Here is a 19,764-nt window from a genome sequence, read left to right as displayed (position 1 = left end):
ATAGGCATTCCCAGAAAAGAAAACAGAAAGATTACTTTGAGTTACCTTTTTAGGCGGGAATTGGCAAAATCTTTGCAAGTTCTATTTTGGCCACTAAAATGGGACTTATCTAGTAGTAAGTGCATCTCCAAATAAATGTCCTGTCATGAGAATCTCAGTATCACCTGCACACCCAGAAATCTTTCTATGAATTTCTTCTTTCTCATTGCTGTGAAAGATTAGTCTAATAACTAACCCAAGTTTTCTTGAACATAAACAAATTAGACCATTTTTCATAAAAAAGTGCATAAAATGGGAGGAAATGATTTTGTTTTAAACAGTGAATTTAATAACTAGATAGCCAGTTGTGACTTTCCCCTGAAAATATATACTCTCTACTTTTAATCACTAACAAAATATCTCTTTCTTTCCAAGGAACAGGTAGAAAGTATCCTATGATGAATTTTAAGTTTCTGGGAATTTTATTAGAATCTTACTTTATACTGAATAGGTCTCTCTTAGCCAGACTACACACACTATTATACGATAGGCTAATCTGGTGTTCGTTTTCCTTTGAAACTGTATTTGAAAGCACACAATCTGGAAGGTGAGGTAGATAAATCTAATCAAATCTACTAAACAGCATAACTTATTTTTACAAGAATGGCATGAGATTGGATCAAAATTGACTTTTTTCATCTCATCTCCAATTGTTAAACTAATAAAATGAAATATTTCAGATAATTAAAATTCTGATAAACAATTGAGGGACTATCATTAAGATTATTGCAAATTAAAAGACAAGTAAGGGACTAAAGGAAATGGCACTTTTTATTAGTTTCTTCAGAACTTACTCAATTATATATGAGAAGTTTAGAGTAATCTGAATCTACTTTTATCTCTCTTTTCAACTGAAAAAAAAAAAGCACACATTGTCTCTCCCCAATTAAGTTAATCACACACACAAAATTGCATTGAATTATTTAATTGTTTTTCTTTACTATCTTGTAAAATCCTACAGAACAACTCTACCCCCTAAACTGCAATTATCCTCCCCGTATCATCCCATTTCTCTGTTCACCTTGACCTCAAAACTTCTAAAACGAGTTTTCAATATTCTCTCCATTTTTTCCCCTCAAATTGAAATCACTCTTTCCCTAGTTTTTCTTTCTGTCATCGCTTCCATTAACTGAAATTGCTTCTGTCAGTCTCACTAAGGACTTCCACAGTAACAAATAAAGTTCTTTATGGGTTCATACATCTACTACTGCGGGCAAGAATCCTTTAGAAGAAATGGAGTAGCCATCATGGTCAACAGAAGAGTCTGAAATGCAGTACTTGGATGCAATCTCAAAAACGACAGAATGATCTCTGTTCGTTTCCAAGGCAAACCATTCAATATCACAGTAATCCAAGTCTATGCCCCAACCAGTAACGCTGAAGAAGTTGAAGTTGAACGGTTCTATGCAGACCTACAAGACCTTGTAGAACTAACACCCAAAAAAGATGTCCTTTTCATTATAGAGGACTGGAATGCAAAAGTAGGAAGTCAAGAAACACCTAGAGTAACAGGCAAATTCAACCTTGGAATGCGGAATGAAGCAGGGCAAAGACTAATAGAGTTTTGCCAATAAAATGCACTGATCATAGGAAACACCCTCTTCCAACAACACAAGAGAAGACTCTACACATGGACATCACCAGATGGTCAACACCGAAATCAGATTGATTATATTCTTTGCAGCCAAAGATGGAGAAAATCTATACAGTCAACAAAAACAAGACCAGGAGCTGACTGTGGCTCAGATCATGAACTCCTTATTACCAAATTCAGACTGAAATTGAAGGAAACAGGGTAAACCGCTAGACTATTCAGGTGTGACCTCATTCAAATCCCTTATGATTATACAGAGGAAGTGAGAAATAGATTTAAGGGCCTAGATCTGATAGATAGAGTGCCTGATGAACTATGGAATGAGGTTCGTGACATTGTACAGGAGACAGGGATGAAGACTATCCCCATGGAAAAGAAATGCAAAAAAGCAACATGGCTGTCTGAGGAAGCCTTACAAATAGCTGTGAAAAGAAGAGAAGTGAAAAGCAAAGGAGAAAAGGGAAGATATAAGCATCTGAATGCAGAGTTCCAAAGAATAGCAAGAAGAGATAAGAAAGCCTTCTTCAGGCTTTCAATGCAAAAAAAATAGAGGAAAAGAACAAAATAGGAAAGACTAGAGATCTCTTCAAGAAAATTAGAGATACCAAGGGAACATTTCATGCAAAGATGGGCTCGATAAAGGACAGAAATGGTCTGGACATAACAGAAGCAGAAGATATTAAGAAGAGGTGGCAGGAATACACAGAAGAACTGTACAAAAAGGATCTTCACGACCCAGATAATCACGATGGTGTGATCACTCATCTAGAGCCAGACATCCTGGAATGTGAAATCAAGTGGGCCTTAGAAAGCATCACTATGAACAAAGCTACTGGAGGTGATGGAATTCCAGTAGAGCTATTTCAAATCCTGAAAGATGATGCTGTGAAAGTGCTGCACTCAATATGCCAACAAATTTGGAAAACTCATCAGTGGCCACAGGACTGGAAAAGGTCAGTTTTCATTCCAATCCCAAAGAAAGGCAATGCCAAAGAATGCTCAACTACCGCTCAATTACACTCATCTCACATGCTAGTAAAGTAATGCTCAAAATTCTCCAAGCCAGGCTTCAGCAATATGTGGACCGTGAACTCCCTGATTTTCAAGCTGGTTTTAGAAAAGGCAGAGGAACCAGAGATCAAATTGCCAACATCTGCTAGATCATGGAAAAAGCAAGAGAGTTCCAGAAAAACATCTATTTCTGCTTTATTGACTATGCCAAAGCCTTTGACTGTATGGATCACAATAAACTGTGGAAAATTGTTCAAGAGATGGGAATACGAGACCACCTAACCTGCCTCTTGAGAAATCTGTATGCAGGCCAGGAAGCAACAGTTAAAACTGGACATGGAACACCAGACTGGTTCCAAATAGGAAAAGGAGTATGTCAAGGCTGTATATTGTCACCCTGCTTATTTAACTTCTATGCAGAGTACATCATGAGAAACGATGGACTGGAAGAAACACAAGCTGGAATCAAGATTGCTGGGAGAAATATTAATGACCTCAGATATGCAGATGACACCACCCTTATGGCAGAAAGTGAAGAGGAATTAAAAAGCCTCTTGATGAAATTGAAAGAGAAGAGTGAAAAAGTTGGCTTAAACCTCAACATTCAGAAAATGAAGATCATGACAACCGTTCCCATCATTTCATGGGAAATAAATAGGGAAACAGTGGAAGCAGTGTCAGACTTTATTTTTTTTTGGGTTCCACAATCACTGCAGATGGTGATTTCAGCCATGAAATTAAAAGACGCTTACTCCTTGGAAGAAAAGTTATGACCAACCTAGACAGCATATTCAAAACCAGAGACATTACTTTGCTGCCTAAGGTCCGTCTAGTCAATGCTATGGTTTTTCCTATGATCATGTATGGATGTGAGAGTTGGACTGTGAAGAAGGCTGAGCGCCGAGGAATTGATACTTTTGAAGTGTGGTGTTGAAAAAGACTCTTGAGAGTCCCTTGGACTGCAAGGAGATCCAACCAGTCCATTCTAAAGGAGATCAACCCGGGGATTTCTTTGGAAGAAATGATGCTAAAGCTGAAACTCTAGTACTTTGGCCACCTCATGCAAAGCGTTGGCTCATTGGAGAAGTCTTTGATGCTGGGAGGGATTGGGGGCAGGAGGAGAAAGGGACGACAGAGGATGAGATGGCTGGATGGCATCGCTGACTCGATGGACACGACTCTGAGTGAACTCCGGGAGTTGGTGATGGACAGGGAGGCCTGGCGTGCTGCGATCATGGGGTCGCAAAGAGTCGGACACAACTGAGTGACTCTACTGAACTGAACTGAACTGAATGCTACCTCTCAGGAATAAAGAATGCAATTTTGCATTTCTAGTATCTTGAAACACCACACCCTCTACACCCTGATTCATGTTGATGTATGGTGAAAACCACCACAATATTGTAAAGCAATTTGCCTCCTATTGAAATAAATAAATAAATTTTTTTAAAACTACCATATTAAAAACTACAGATGCACAATACATGTTATGATTTTCTTCACTCCTTCAAAGGAAGACATAAAAATGGCCAACAGATATATAAGAAGATGCTCAATGTCATTAATTATCAGAAAAGACAAATCAAAATCACAGTGAGATATCTTTTCACATCCTGTTAGGATGGCAATCATAAAAATTAGCAAACATTTGTTGGTGAGGATGTCAAGATATTGGAACTCTTGTGAAATCCCCTGTGAGAATATAAAATTGTGCAGCCACTATGGAAAGAGTAGGTTCCTCAAAAAATTAAAAATAGAATTATTGAATGGTAGAACAATCCCTGTTCTGGTTATTCACTCCCCAAAACTGACAATAGGATCTCAGTGGGATATACACACTTTCATGTTCATCATTGAATTATTCACAGTATCTAAGATGTGAAAAAAAGCTAAATGTACATGGATGTATGCCTAAGTAAGGAAATATGATTTGTACACATGAAAATAAGACATCCTGTCATAGACTGCATCATAGATAGAACTTAAAAAATTATGTTGAGTGAAAAAAGATAGTCAGAAGGGCAAATATCATTCCACTATATGAAATACCTCAGCCATAAAGAAAAGAACGAAATGCCATTTGCGGCAATATGGATGGTCCTAGAGACTATGATGCTAAGTGATGTAAGTCAGACTGAGAAAGTAAAATATCATATGATATCATTTACATGTGGAATCTAATAAAAATTGTACAAATGAACTTATTTACAAAATAAAAACAGACTCACATATCTCAAAATCAAACTTCTGATTACCAGAGGGGAAATGTGGGGGGGAAGTGATAAATTAGGAGATTGGAATTAACATATACACACTAGTATGTATATAAAATGGGCTTCCCTGGTGGCTCAGATGGTAAAGTGTTTGCCTGCAAAGCGGGAGACCAGGGTTCAATCCCTGGGTCTGGAAGATCCCCTGGAGAAGGAAATGGCAGCCCACTCCAGTATTCTTGCCTGGAAAATTGCATGGATATAGGAGCCTGGTGGGCTACACAGTCCATGGGGTCACAAAGAATTGGACAGGTGAACGACTTCACTTCACTATGTATAAAATAGATAACTAACAAGGCCTTACTGTATAGCACAGGGAACTCTACTCATGATTATACTCAATATTCTATAAAAATCTACATGGGAAAAGAATCTGAAAAAGAATTGACATATATATATATTTATATGAAAGTGAAATTAGCTCAGTCATGTGTGACTCTTTGTGGCCCCATGGACTATACAGTCTATGTAATTCTCCAGGTCAGACTGGAGTAGGTAGCCTTTCCCTTTTCCAGGGGATCCTCTCAACCCAGGTCTCCTGCATTGCAGACAGATTCTTTACCAGCTGAGCCACAGGGGAAGCCTATATACATACATACATACATACACACACACACACACACACACACACACACATATATACACATACACACACATATATAACTGATTCACTTTCCTGTACACTTGAAACTTGCACAAAAATAAGTAAACATTAAGTAAACCTATACATAAATAAAAATTTAAATACAAACAAACAAAACCACAAACAAACAATGTAGTTTATATACATGATGAAATAATCAGGCATAAATGCCAGTCACAGAAGGACAAATATGATTCTACTATGTTTAAAAAATGTGTTTGTACCTCAATTATGTCCAACTCGTTGCAACCCCATGAACTATAGCCTGCCAGGCTCCTCTGTCCATAGAACCCTCCAGGCAAGAATACTGGAGTGGGTATTTATTCCCTTCTCCAAGGGATCTTCCCAACCCAGGGGTTGAACTCAGGTGTCCTGTACTTCAAGCCGTTTCTTTACCATCTGAATCACTAGGGAAGCCCTTGTTAGTCATGTCTAACTTTTTGTGACTCCATAGATTGTAGCCCACCAGGCTCCTCTATCCATGGAGTTCTCCAGGCAGGAATACTGGAGTGGGTAGCCATTTCCTTCTCTAGGGAATCTTCCTTTCTCCTGGGGATATCTCGACCCAGCAATCAAACCCAGGTCTCCTGTGTTGTGGGCAGACTCTTTACCATCTGAGCCACCAGGGAAGCCATGATTCCATTGTATGAAGTACCTAATGTACTTCCCATAGAATCGGAAAGTAGAATGCTGACTATGCTTATATGTTATGATCTTATGTTGTTGTTCAGTCACTAAGTCATGACTGACTCTTTAAGACCCCATGGACCGCAGCATGCCAGGCTTTCCTGTCCTTCGCCATTTCCTGGAGTTTGCTCAAATTCATGTCCATTGAGGTGATGATGCCATACAACCATCTCATCCTCTATTATCCCCTTCTCCTCCTGCCTTCAATCTTTCCCAGCATCAGGTGTCTTTACCAATGAGTCAGCTCTTCTCATCAGGTGGTCAAAGTATTGGAGCTTCAGCTTCAGCATCAATCCTTCCAATGAATATTCAGGATTGATTTCCTTTAGGATTGACTAGTTTGATCTGTACAAGGGACTCTCAAGAGTCTTTTCCAGCACCACAGTTAAAAAGCATCAATTCTTTGGTGCTCAACTTTCTTCATGGTCCAACTCTCACATCTGTACATGACTACTGCAAAAATTATAGCTTTGACTCTATGGACCTTTGTTGGCAATGTGATGTCTCTGCTTTTTTGCTTTTTAATATGCTGTTTAGGTTTGTCATGGGCTTCCCTGGTGGCTCAATTGGTAAAGAATCTGCCTGCAATGCAGGAGTTCAGTTCAGTTCAGTCGCTCAGTCATGTCACACTCTTGGCAACCCCATGAATTGCAGCACACCAGGCCTGCCTGTCCATCACCAACTCCTGGAGTTCACTCAAACTCACCTCCATCGAGTCCATGATGCCATCCAGTCATCTCATTCTCTGTCATCCCCTTCTCCTCCTGCCCTCAATCCCTCCCAGCATCAAAGTCTTTTCCAAATGAGTCAACTCTTCGCATGAGGTGGCCAAAGTACTGGAGCTTCAGCTTTAGCATCATTCTTTCCAAAGAACACCCAGGACTGATCTCCTTTAGAATGGACTGATTGGATCTCCTTGCAGTCCAAGGGACTCTCAAGAGTCTTCTCCAACACCGCAGTTCAAAAGCATCAATTCTTCGGCACTCAGCTTTCTTCACAGTCCAACTCTCGTATCCATAGATGACCAATGGAAAAACCATAGCCTTGACTAGATGGACCTTTGTTGGCAAAGTAATGCCTCTGCTTTTCAATATGCTATCTAGGTTGGCAGTGCAGGAGACCCCAGTTCAATTCCTGGATCAGGAAGATCCACTGGAGAAGGAAATGGCAACCCACTCCAGTACTCTTGCCTGGGAAATACCATGGATAGAGAGGACAGAGGAGCCTGGTGGACTAAGTGGACTTAGTCATAGCTTTTCTTCTAAGGAGCAAGTGTCTTTTAATTTCATAGTTGCAATCACCATCCTCAATGATTCTTATCATATAATAATATATATATTATAATATATAAAGAACTATGTGATACTGATGAAATAAATTATAAATATTTAAATGAAAAAATATACAGTGCTCATGAATGTGAAGATATCAATATTTTCCAAAATAATATGCAGATGCATATATCATTCAATTTTTACCATAAAGAAGAAGTTTTGTAGCTCAACAAGGGTCTTGTCTAAGGGTGAACATTGGCAGGTTTTGGAAAATGGGAGAGATTTGGTCACAGGGCTTTTGGAGAAATCACATTAGGAACTTACAATTGTTTCTGACTTGGTGTGCAGTTATCTAGGGCATGCAACTACACGGGGATGTAGTGTTAGTGTGAGGACCCCACAACCAAACAAATGGATGCAGAGGCAGAGATACCATAAGCCACCTTAGCTAACCACTTAGTGCAATCTCCAAACACACCCAAATATAATGTTTAATCTAGGCAGACCATGGCAATCATGTTGACACATAAAATGAAACACCACAATGAAAAGAATTAATACATGCAAAATATGAGTTTTGAAACATCCTGAGTGAAAAAAGCCAGATAAAAATAGTTCATATTTTGTCATTCCATAAACCTGAAATGGCTAGAATAAAAGTCATAGAAAAGAATGCCAATTAAGGTTTGTCCTATTCTGAAGGGAAGAGGCAATAGAAAATGACGCTTAAAGAGTATAGGCCTTGCTTTTAATGTAATGGAAATATTCTACAATTAGGTAGAGAGGCAGTGGTTACACATCATTGTGAATGTACTAACAAATGCTGAATTGTACATTTTTAAATTGTTAAAATAATTCATTTTATGTGTTTCACCTTAAAAAATAAAAGTAAAAACATTAAGCAAAATATTTTATGTATCTTTAATATTATAATTTCTTGTATAAAAAAATCTTAGCTGCCCAAGAAAATAGCAGTGTTTATATTTAATGTGATGTCATCCAAGTTTTAGTTAAAAACACATATACTAATGTATATTAAGAAGTTTCATAGAGAAAGATTTATCAGAAGAGAAATATGTTACCTCCACTTAACAGAATTTAATGGTGTTTTTAATCTCCTTCCAAAGTCATTTTATTTTTACATATTAATCAAATATATGGATATTACCTTTATTGTCTATTTGAAGGAATGTAAATCTAGAATCAATTTTTGTATTTTATTATTGCTACTATCTTAATCATCATTTTTATACTTAATTATTCCTAACCTACACATATGCATAACAAGCCAGAACTTTTTTTTTTTTTAATTTTGTTTTACTTTATTTTACTTTACAATACTGTATTGGTTTTGCCATACATTGACATGAATGTGCCACGGGTGTACATGAGTTCCCAATCTTGAACCCTCCTCTCACCTCCCACCCCATATCAGCTCTCTGGATCATCCCCATGCACCAGCCCTAAGCATTCTGTATCCTGTATAGAATACAGACTGGCAATTTGTTTCTTACATGATAGTATATATGTTTCAATGCCATTCTCCCAAATCATCCCACCCTCTCCCTCAGAGTCCAAAAGTCTGTTTTATACATCTGTGTCTCTTTTGCTGTCCTGTATACACGGTTATCATTACCATCTTTCTAAATTCCATATATATGTGTTAGTATACTGTATTGGCGTTTTTCTTTCTGGCTTACTTCACTCTGTATAATCGGCTCCAGTTTCATCCAACTCATTAGAACTGATTCAAATGGATTCTTTTTAATGGCTGAGTAATACTCCATTGTGTATGTGTACCACAGCTTTCTTATCCATTCATCTGCTGATGGACAACTAGGTTGTTTCCATGTCCAAGCCATAACTTTTGATGTCATTTTAGAAAGCCATAATATTCATCACCTTCAGTATCACCAACTCAATGGACATGAGTTTGAGAAAACTCTGAGAGATGATGAACGACAAGGAAGCCTGATATACTGTAGTCCATGGAATCACAGAGAATTGGACTTGACTTAGCAACTGGACAACAAATTCAGTTGAAAGTAAACTTGAAAATTAGGGTGCATGTTTTCTGAATTTTGCAGAGTTCCCAGTATAATTTGGGGAGTACTAGATCCTCATGATGGTTTAGACATGACAAATAAAACAAATAAAAGAATAAATTAATGAATATGTGAGTGATTGAAACATTCTGTATTGAAGACCTTTCGACTTGCGTCTTAGAATGACTTCCAGGGAAAGAAACAATACTGAAATCATTCTCTTTTACTAAAACTGATTTATGTTCATTGTAATGCCTCTCCATTGAATACATTCTTATACATAAACACATGCATAGATACAAATCTATGGAATAAATTCTTTATTTATCCTTTATTTATTATCATGTAGCTATAAGAGTGGAAAACTTTTACTCTTTTTCCTCCTTCCATTAGGTAGCTTGATTGCTATACAAGCATCTGTGCCTTCAGTGTTCTGAAATGTCCCCTTGAGACATATAACACATATTTTTCTTAAATGCCCAGTTCAATAGAATAGATATCAAGGGATTTAGAAGTTGAAGACTATGCATGTACATATATTGTACAGTCATGATATTTTTTAACCAGGATTCTGAACACCTGGACTAGTTCATATTCAGTTCACTGTTCTGCTATCCAGAGTTAAGGTATTTAAGGAAATAAACAGTGGGAATAGTGATAGGATATTATTAGGGTAATAAGATAAAGTGGAGAGAGTTTTAAATGCATATAAATGGTTCATGATACTTTTAGAAATGCAGATAACAATATTTGAAGGCAGAATTATACTGAAGGTTGGGGAAATGTTTATTTTTCCAATTCTCAGATTGCATTTCAATATAAATTTCCACCATGTTTATGAATAGCTAATCTATAGGAATGATTTGTTCAGTTGCACTAGAAATCAGGTATAAATCACCCTCACAAGAAGAAGAAATAGGTAAATAGGTTAAGAGTATTACTCAGTCATGGTCAGAACACTCTAGCTTTTTACCTTCTCTCCCCTCATTCTCAAATGAACATCTAATTCTTCTTGGTTCATTTTTTAGAAAGACCTAGTTATGACTATATTTCAACCATTTTAGATAACAACATTTGCCTGGAAGAGCCCACTGTCACATGGAGAGAAAACAAGTGTTTTAAAGATTGAGGACTAGCTAGTAAGAAAGCAACCTGATTGTCTACATGGTTTGGGATAGAGAAAAAACAACAAGTATTCATGTGTTAATGTTACTATCAATATATCTGTCTACATTCACAGCATAATATTAGTTAATTTTCCTTGCGAGGAAAAATAAATTATGATGCATTGAAATAATTTAATATTTGCTCTGGAAAATGTCTTATTTAGTTTGTGGCTAATACTATATTACTTTGATATAAGTATGAATCTGACAGTGTTGTAAGTGTATTGAAGACAGGACTCAAATTTTAATTGTAACAAGAAAGTCTTGGTAATTAAAAATGCATATCTTTGTAAAGAACACACAAAAGTTAAAACAGGATATTTACCTGGTATTTAGGAAAAAATATTCTTTGGAATGCAGCAAGTCAGTAAATATACTGTTTATTTTTCAGTTCTGAATATTTATATTTTTCCTGATTTCTCTACTGTTCAAATGTGTTAAGAAACAGAAATGAATGTTGATACTATTTTTCCAAAAATTTATGGCAATTTAGTACATACTAGCTAAATATTTATCAAAAACAAATTTCAGTGTCTATTTTATTTCAATGGTTATTATATATATGCATAAACATATGGACATATATACATACTTGTGATTTTTATAGCATTTTTCTTTCAGTACATCTGTGAAAGTAATCTGAAAAATATATATCATATTCAAATATAAAACGTACTTTTACAAGTCTGACAGAAAGAAAGTTGATTGCAATTTTGGTATTCATGGAAACACAACTCTTATATTGTAAATTCATAGTATTCTTTATTTCCAAAGTGTAACATGTAAAGCTTTTGCTACTCTTGGTCTTAATAATTTAAAGCAACATCAATGGCACTAAAATAAGAAATGGAGGATCAGCTAATAAGCTGTGACATGATTTAAATGATGCCCAATTTTGAAACTTCACCTGTGGCTCAATAAACTGAGCAGAATTTATTTTAGTACCTAAAGAAGGAACAGTTTGATACATTAACTTTAACTGCTCTGTATCAAGCCTTTGTCTATTTTTCTCAAAAGTGATCTTAATCCAACATTTTCTTGCTTTCATTTCAGCATTGCCTGAAATCAGTACTTCCTCCCAAATTTCTTGATGTGTTTATATTATTTTGGTGTTTTCTGTTTCCCATAAAACTTTTGTGCATACTTTCAGCATGGTTTTATTTCAGACATGCCTCTTTTTAAATACATGTATCTTAAAAAATAAAGCTTTAGTTTAAACGATTGATCCTATTTGCAAACAAATATGTTTATTTTGTCTATCACATTATTTTTCTTGCTTTCTTGAGATTTCTTTTGTTTTCTCCACTTTATTATGCACTTTTGGGGCATGTACAATTTCTGGTGATTTATTAGATACATATTGGAGAAGGCAATGGCAACCCACTCCAATACTCTTGCCTGGAAAATCCCATGGACAGAGAAGCCTGGTAGACTACAGTCCATGGGATCGCCGAGTCAGACAGGACTGAGCGACTTCACTCACATTAGATACATATTATATTTTGTTTCTTCTGGTGGTTACTTTATATCTTCCAAATAATAATGTTTGGACTACAGCATTTAGTTTAACAATGTTTAAAGTCAAGTATAAAAGTATAATTCATAATCTGTAAATTCATTAAAAATATTTATTGACATCTAATATGTACTAAGTATCTTGCGATACAATGCAAGTATGAAGTAAAATCTTAATATTAAGGATTTTATTATATTGTGTACGATTCAAGAATATAATAAGATTTTATAATATCACGATATTAAGCTAGTGGAAAAAATGATTTCATCTACAAACTTATTCTGTGACTATAAGCCAAGTATTTTGCTAATTATATCATATTAAGAAGCTTTAGAGATTGGCACTCTAACCTGTCCAAGAGAGTTGAATCTTCATGAAAAATGTAATATAGAGGTTATTTTGGAAAGGATGGGAGAGTGAAAAAAAGGAGAGAAGACTGTAAATTCACAAAGCTAAAAATGTCAGTATGATTTGAATAGGAAAAAGCAAAAGCAAAGAAAGTATTGCTCTACCTGTTTGGTCTGCCAGAAATATAAGCTTGCTTCAGGTCTAAGAGAAATTGTCCCTTTCTTCTAGAAAGTTTTCTTGATGTAACTCTAAGTTTACTTAGTTTTCGTTTCTATCTGCTCTTATATTAGTGTAAGGTTTTCATGTTTAAGTAGACTCTGGCAGTTGGCAATGGACAGGGAGGCCTGGCGTGCTGCAGTCCATGGGGTTGCAAAGAGTCGGACACAGCTGAGAGACTGAACTGAACTGAAGGTTTTCACAGTGGCATAGGAAGAGTAATTTAAAGAGTGCTTTAAGAAACATGATTATCCTATATTGCTTTACTATTTCCAAAAACGTTCCTTTTGCAGTGGTTTAACCTGTCATCCTTGGTATTAATACATGAAGATAAAACCAAAATGTAGGTAGAAAAACTGACTAAGGAACTATTTGATAGCTCTAATACATCTACCATTTTAAACACTGGTACTTTTATTTTATGACTGGAAGTTTATTCTGGGAAGAAAGTGTAACAGGTAATATAAATGCATAAATTTCAGGTGTGACAAAGTTCAAGAATGAAGCATCATTAAATATAGGAAGGTTGGATCTCATATTCACATTGAAGCGTGAGATCACTCCAAGATCACTGGCAGCCTGTTATGTAACCCTCCAGGATGTAGATTATTGGATTTTTTTCTGCAAAACATGAAAGCTCCTCAGGAAAAAAGCTATGAACCTGATAACTGTCTCCAACAAAGCAGAGGTTCCAACCTGAGGACTCGAAATAAATGCTACCAGTTGATGAGACTCACCAATCACTGGTATTTAGAATCCAAAACTTTCTACAACCTCTTTCTTAAGCATAAATTAATAGTCAATGGTTACCATACATTTCAGTAACACTTTCAAATAAAAGGCAAAAAATCTTTAAAAATAAAAATTGAGACAGGCATTATCAAAATAATACATTTGAAGCATATATATAACATACACATATATAATATGTGTGTATTAAGTATATATTAAAATATTGTTCTCAGAGTCACAAAATTCAGAGAAAGTAAGATCTTGTAAAATCCATCAACAATAGCACTACACAGGGGTGTAGTGTTAGTGTGATTTTGGAAAACATAGTTGAATTTTCTAGAAAATGAATTGATTCAAGATGAGAAAATTTTTGAATACAAAGAGAAGAAAAAGCCCAGAAGATGCAATATCTGGCAAAAAGTAATTGTAGTAAAATAACAAGGACCATGGATGGGAAGAAATGATCAAAAGTTAATAGAAGAAAATTTCCAAAATGAAAGTTCATGGCCATAAATTTCCAGATTCACAAAGCCCAGTAAGTGACTTCACAAAAAAAGATATCAGTCAGTTCAGTTCAGTAGCTCAGTCATGTCCAACCCGTTAGGACCCCATGGATTACAGCATTCCAGGATTCCCTGTCCATCACCAACTCCTGGAACCTACTCAAACTCATGTCCATTGAGTTGATGATGACATCCAACCATCTCATCCTCTGTCGTCCCCTTCTCCTCCCGCCTTCAATCTTTCCCAGCATCATGATCTTCAAATGAGTCAGTTCTTCCCCATCAGGTGGCTAAAGTATTGGAGTTTCAGCTTCAGCATCAGTCCCTCCAATGAATATTCAGGATTGATTTTCTTTAAGATGGACTGGTTGGATCTCCTTGAAGTCTAAGGGACTCTCAAGAGTCTTCTCCAACACCACTGTTCAAAAACATCAGCTCTTCAGCACTCAGCTTTCTTTATAGTGTAATCCAACTCTCACATCTATACATGACTACTGGAAAAACCATAGCTTTGACTAGATGGACCTTTGTCAGTAAAGTAATGTCTTTGCTTTTTAATGTGCTGTCTAGCTTGGTCATAGCTTTTCTTCCAAGGAGCAAGCATCTTTTAATTTCATGGCTGCAGTCACCATCTGAAGTGATTTTGGAGCCCCCCAAAATAGTCTGCCACTGTTACATCTGTTTCCCCGTCTATTTGCCATGAAGTGATGGGACCAGATGCCATGATCTTAGTTTTCTGAATGTTGAGTTTTAAGCCAACTTTTTCACTCTCCTCTTCCACTTTTATCAAGAGGCTCTTTAGTTCTTCCTCGCTTTCTGCCATAAGGGTGGTGTCATCTGCATATCTGAGGTTCTTGATATTTCTCCCAGCAATCTTGATTCCAGTTTGTGCTTCTTCCAGCCTGGCATTTTGCATGATGTACTCTGCATATAAGTTAAATCAGCAGGGTGACAATATACAGCCTTGACATACTCTTTTCCCAATTTAAACCAGTCTGTTGTTCCATGTCCAGGTCTAACTGTTGCTTCCTGACCTGCATACAGATTTCTCAGGAGGTAGTTTAAGTAGTCTGGTATTCCCATCTCTTTCAGAATGTTTCATAGTTTGTTGTGATTCACACAGTCAAAGGCTTTGGCATAGTCAATAAAGCAGAAATAGATGTTTTTCTGGAAATTTCTTGCTTTCTCAATGATCCAACGGATGTTGGCAATTTGATCACTGGTTCCTCTGCTTTTTCTAAATCCACCTTGAACATCTGGAAGCTCACCGTTCACGTATTGCTGAAGGCTGGTTTGGAGAATTTTGAGCATCACTTTGCTAGTGTGTGAGATGAGTGTAACTGTGCAGTAGTTTGAGCATTCGTTGGCATTGCCTTTCTTTGGGATTGAAATGGAAACTGACCTTTTCCAGTCTGTAGCCACTGCTGCATTTTCCAAATTTGCTGGCATATTGAGTGCTGTACTTTCATAGCATCATCTTTTAGAATCTGAAATAGCTCAACTGAAATTCCATCACCTCCACTAGCTTTGTTCATAGTGATGCTTTCTAAGGCCCACTTGACTTTGCATTCCAGGATGTCTGGCTCTAGGTGAGAGATCACACCATTGTGGTTATCTGGTTCATGAAGATCTCTTTTGTATAATTCTTCTGTATTCTTGCCAACTGTTCTTAATATCTTCTGCTTCTGTTAGGTCCATACCATTTCTGTCCTTTATTGTGCTCATCTTTGCATGAAATATTCCCTTTACTCATCACCATTATCAGCATTAAACTTGAAAGCACAGACACTATAAAATTTTCTTAACTATTTCAGAGCCAGAAAGTAAATAAACGAAGAAAAAAAAAAAAAAAAAGGAAGGAGAGGTAGTGTCAAAAGGATCAAAATCTTCTTAATACCTATACCTGAGGCTAGAATTTGAAAAAACCTATGACATTTATGTATGAAGAAAATTTCTACCAAGGGTTTCCATTTACTCATTTATAAAGTACAGACCATTAAAAAGACTAAGAGCCAAAGAATTGATGCTTTTGAGTTCTGATGCTGGAGAGGACTCTTGAATGTCCCTTGGACAGCAAGGGGATCAAATCAGTCAATCCTAAAGGAAATCAACCCTGAATATTCATAGGAAGGACTGATGCTGAAGTTGAAGCTCCAAAACTTTGACCAGTTGATGCAAACAGCTGACTCATTGGAAAAGGCCCTGATGCTAGGAGATGATTGGATGGTATCATCAGCTCAATGGATGTGAGTTTGATCAAACTCAGGGAGTTAGTGAAAGACAGGGATGCCTGGCGTGTTGCAGTTCATCGGGTCACAAAGAGTCAGACACGACTTAGAGACTGAATAACAGCAGCAGCAAAGTACAGATTAATAAAAGATTACTTTCTGAGCTTGTAGTGAGGACTAAATGGGTTAATCTTTGTAAAATCCTAGAACTGTGCCTGGTTTACAGTAAGCATAGATATGAACTCTATTAGAAATAAGAGCAATATTAAATGCATCCTAACCATGTCTATTGTGTCATTGATGAGTAATTAATGAGATTTTCCTTAAGAAAACATGCAAAAGGAGATGTGTACAGTAATTAACATTTAAATAGGATTAAACAAAAATTAATTAGAAAGACTGAAACCAATTAATTTAATTAAAATTTTATGAAGATTTATCTATTTTAAGATTCTTATTTGTCAATTATAGGAATTTTTTCTTTTGTTCAAAATAATGTTGTTGCAATATATGTGATAGTACCTGGCATATAATAGGTGATACATATATATTTATTGAATGAATTGATCATTTAATGAATTGATCATTTAATGAATTAACAAAGACTATATATACCTGGTTTAAGCTATGTGTAAATAAATATTTCCTGGCATTAAAATGTTTGATTCTTTGATTTAAAATACAAATTTAACAGAGACAAGAGACAGATAGAGGAACCGCAACTGAGATTTCTTTTTCTTTTTTCCAAATCTAGGAGGGTCAAAAAGCAAAACAGAACACAAAATAAAAGTGAAACCATGTATGCTTCTTAGTGACTATACCAGCCTGATCATGATAATGCTGAACCAAACAGATGTGACACCAGCCTGTTTTATTCTTAATGGGGTCCCAGGACTGGAGGACATGCACATGTGGGTTTCCTTCCCATTCTGCTCCATGTATGTTGTAGCTATGGTAGGGAACTGTGGACTCCTCTACCTCATTCGCTATGAGGACTCACTACACAGACCCATGTATTACTTCTTGGCCATGCTTTCCCTAACTGACCTTGTCATGTGCTCTAGTACCACCCCTAAAGCTCTTTGCATCTTCTGGTTTCAACTCAAGGAAATCAGCTTTGAAGAATGTTTGGTCCAGATGTTCTTTATTCACACCTTCACAGGGATGGAATCTGGGGTGCTCATGCTTATGGCCCTGGACCGCTATGTGGCCATCTGCTACCCTCTGCGCTATTCAACTATCCTCACCAATTCTGTCATTGCAAAGATTGGGGTTGCCACTTTGCTGAGAGCAGTATTTCTCATCATTCCCTTGGTTTTCTTCACCAAGCGACTACCCTACTGCAGAGGCAACATAATACACCATACCTACTGTGACCAGCTATCTGTAGCCAAGCTATCTTGTGGAAATATCAAGATCAATGTTATCTATGGTCTGATGGCTGCCTTTCTAATTGGAGGCTTTGACATTCTGTGCATCACCATCTCCTACACCATGATCCTCCGGGCAGTGGTCAGCCTCTCCTCAGCAGAAGCTCGGAGGAAAGCCTTCAGCACCTGCACTGCCCACATCTGTGCTATAGTTTTCTCCTACAGCCCAGCCTTCTTCTGTTTCTTTTTTAACCGCTTTGGGAGCCATACAATTCCTTCATCTTGTCACATCATTGTGGCCAATATTTACCTGCTCCTACCTCCCACTATGAACCCTATTGTCTATGGGGTAAAAACCAAGCAGATACGAGATTGTGTCCTAAGGATCCTTTCAGGTTCTAAGAATACAAAACCTTATATCACATATCTTTCAGGGAAGAGATGAAAGGCAAAGGGAAAGAAACAAAGTGATACTTCTGTTGGATGTTTGGTCAGGATCTAAAACTATCTTTTTAAGTGTAACATTTGGGTCACAACAAGTGAAGGTGCTGATTGAGGCAATGTCTTCAGAATGCCCAAAGCCTTGACACATCCCTGCCCCATGCGCACACACACTGTCTTATGATTTTTTTATCTCCTCACCTCTTTGAAAGACTAGTCTCCTCATTAGCCCAAGTTACAATGAAAAAAACATAGTAGAAATCAGAATAATTATTAAAACATGAATAATTAAGGAACAGATATCTGCCATAGATACCAGTCTTCTTTTCAAATAGTGATGGAAAATTTCAGTTGGAAACCTCAACATACCTCTTTCAACAACGGATAGAACAACTATACAGAAAACCGACAAGAATATAAAACTCAACAGAAGTTCAAGTCCTGCAGTCCACGGGGTCACAAAGAGTTGGACATGACTGAGCACCTGAACTGAACTGAACTTATAACCCCTACAATGACTACTATTTCAAGAGTAGAAGAAAGGGAATGATAAAGAGGAGAAGATAATGAAATTAAAATCAGAAAAATAAAGCTAAAATCAATGAAGCATATAGTTTGCTACTTGAAAATATCATTAACTAACTTGACTATTAAATTCACTAACTTCTATCAATATTGATAAGGAAAAAAAGAGAAGAAACAAATTCACAATGCCAGGAATGAAACAGAATATCATGTTGGACTCTGAAAAAACTGGCTCTCTGGGGAGGCCTTACAAATAGCTATGAAAAGAAGAGAGGCGAAAAGCAAAGGAGAAAAGCAAAGATATAAGCATCTGACTGCAGAGTTCCAAAGAATAGCAAGGAGAGATAAGAAAGCCGTCTTTAGGGATCAATGCAAAGAAATAGAGGAAAACAACAAAATGGGAAAGACTAGAGATCTCTTCAAGAAAATTAGAAATACCAAGGGAATGTTTCATGCAAAGATGGGCTTGATAAAGGACAGAAATGGTATGGACCTAACAGAAGCAGAAGATATTAAGTAGAGGTGGCAAGAATACACGGAATAACTGTACAAAAAAGATCTATATGACCCAGATAATCATGATGATGTTATCACTAATCTAGAGCCAGATATCTTGGAATGTGCAGTCAAGTGGGCCTTGGAAAGCATCACTAACAATAAAGCTAATGGAGGTGATGGAATTCCAGTTGAGCTATTTCAAATCCTGAAAGATGATGCTGTGAAAGTGCTGCACTCAATATGCCAGCAAATTTGGAAAACTCAGCAGTGGTCACAGGACTGGAAAAGGTCAGTTTTCATTCCAATTCCAAAGAAAGGCAATGCCAAAGAATGCTCAAACTGCTGCACAATTGCACTCATCTCACATGCTAGTAAAGTAATGCTCAAAATTCTCCAAACCAGGCTTCAGCAATACGTGAACCTGATGTTCAAGCTGGTTTTAGAAAAGGCAAAGGAACCAGAGATAAAATTGCCAACATCCACTGGATCATGGAAAAAGCAAGAGAGTCCAGAAAAACATCTATTTCTGCTTTATTGACTATGCCAAAGCCTTTGACTGTGTGGATCACAATAAGCTGTGGACAGTTCTGAAAGAGATGGGAATACCAGACCACCTGACCTGCCTCTTGAGAAATCTGTATGCAGGTCAGGAAGCAAC

At 36.8% G+C, this 19,764-nt stretch overlaps 1 protein-coding gene across 1 annotated transcript; it reads left to right on the top strand.

Moving 5' to 3' along the window:
• The first annotated feature begins 17,103 nt into the window (after nucleotides 1-17,103).
• On the top strand, nucleotides 17,104-18,087 carry LOC138092150 (olfactory receptor 52N4-like). Its single transcript, XM_068988007.1, has one exon. The coding sequence runs from the start codon at nucleotides 17,104-17,106 to the stop codon at nucleotides 18,085-18,087; it is 984 nt and encodes a 327-aa protein (XP_068844108.1).
• The last annotated feature ends 1,677 nt before the right edge of the window (nucleotides 18,088-19,764 follow it).

Source organism: Capricornis sumatraensis, chromosome 16, assembly GCF_032405125.1.
Source record: "Capricornis sumatraensis isolate serow.1 chromosome 16, serow.2, whole genome shotgun sequence".
Classification (NCBI taxonomy): domain Eukaryota; kingdom Metazoa; phylum Chordata; class Mammalia; order Artiodactyla; family Bovidae; genus Capricornis; species Capricornis sumatraensis.
This window is presented reverse-complemented; position numbering and strand designations above follow the sequence as displayed.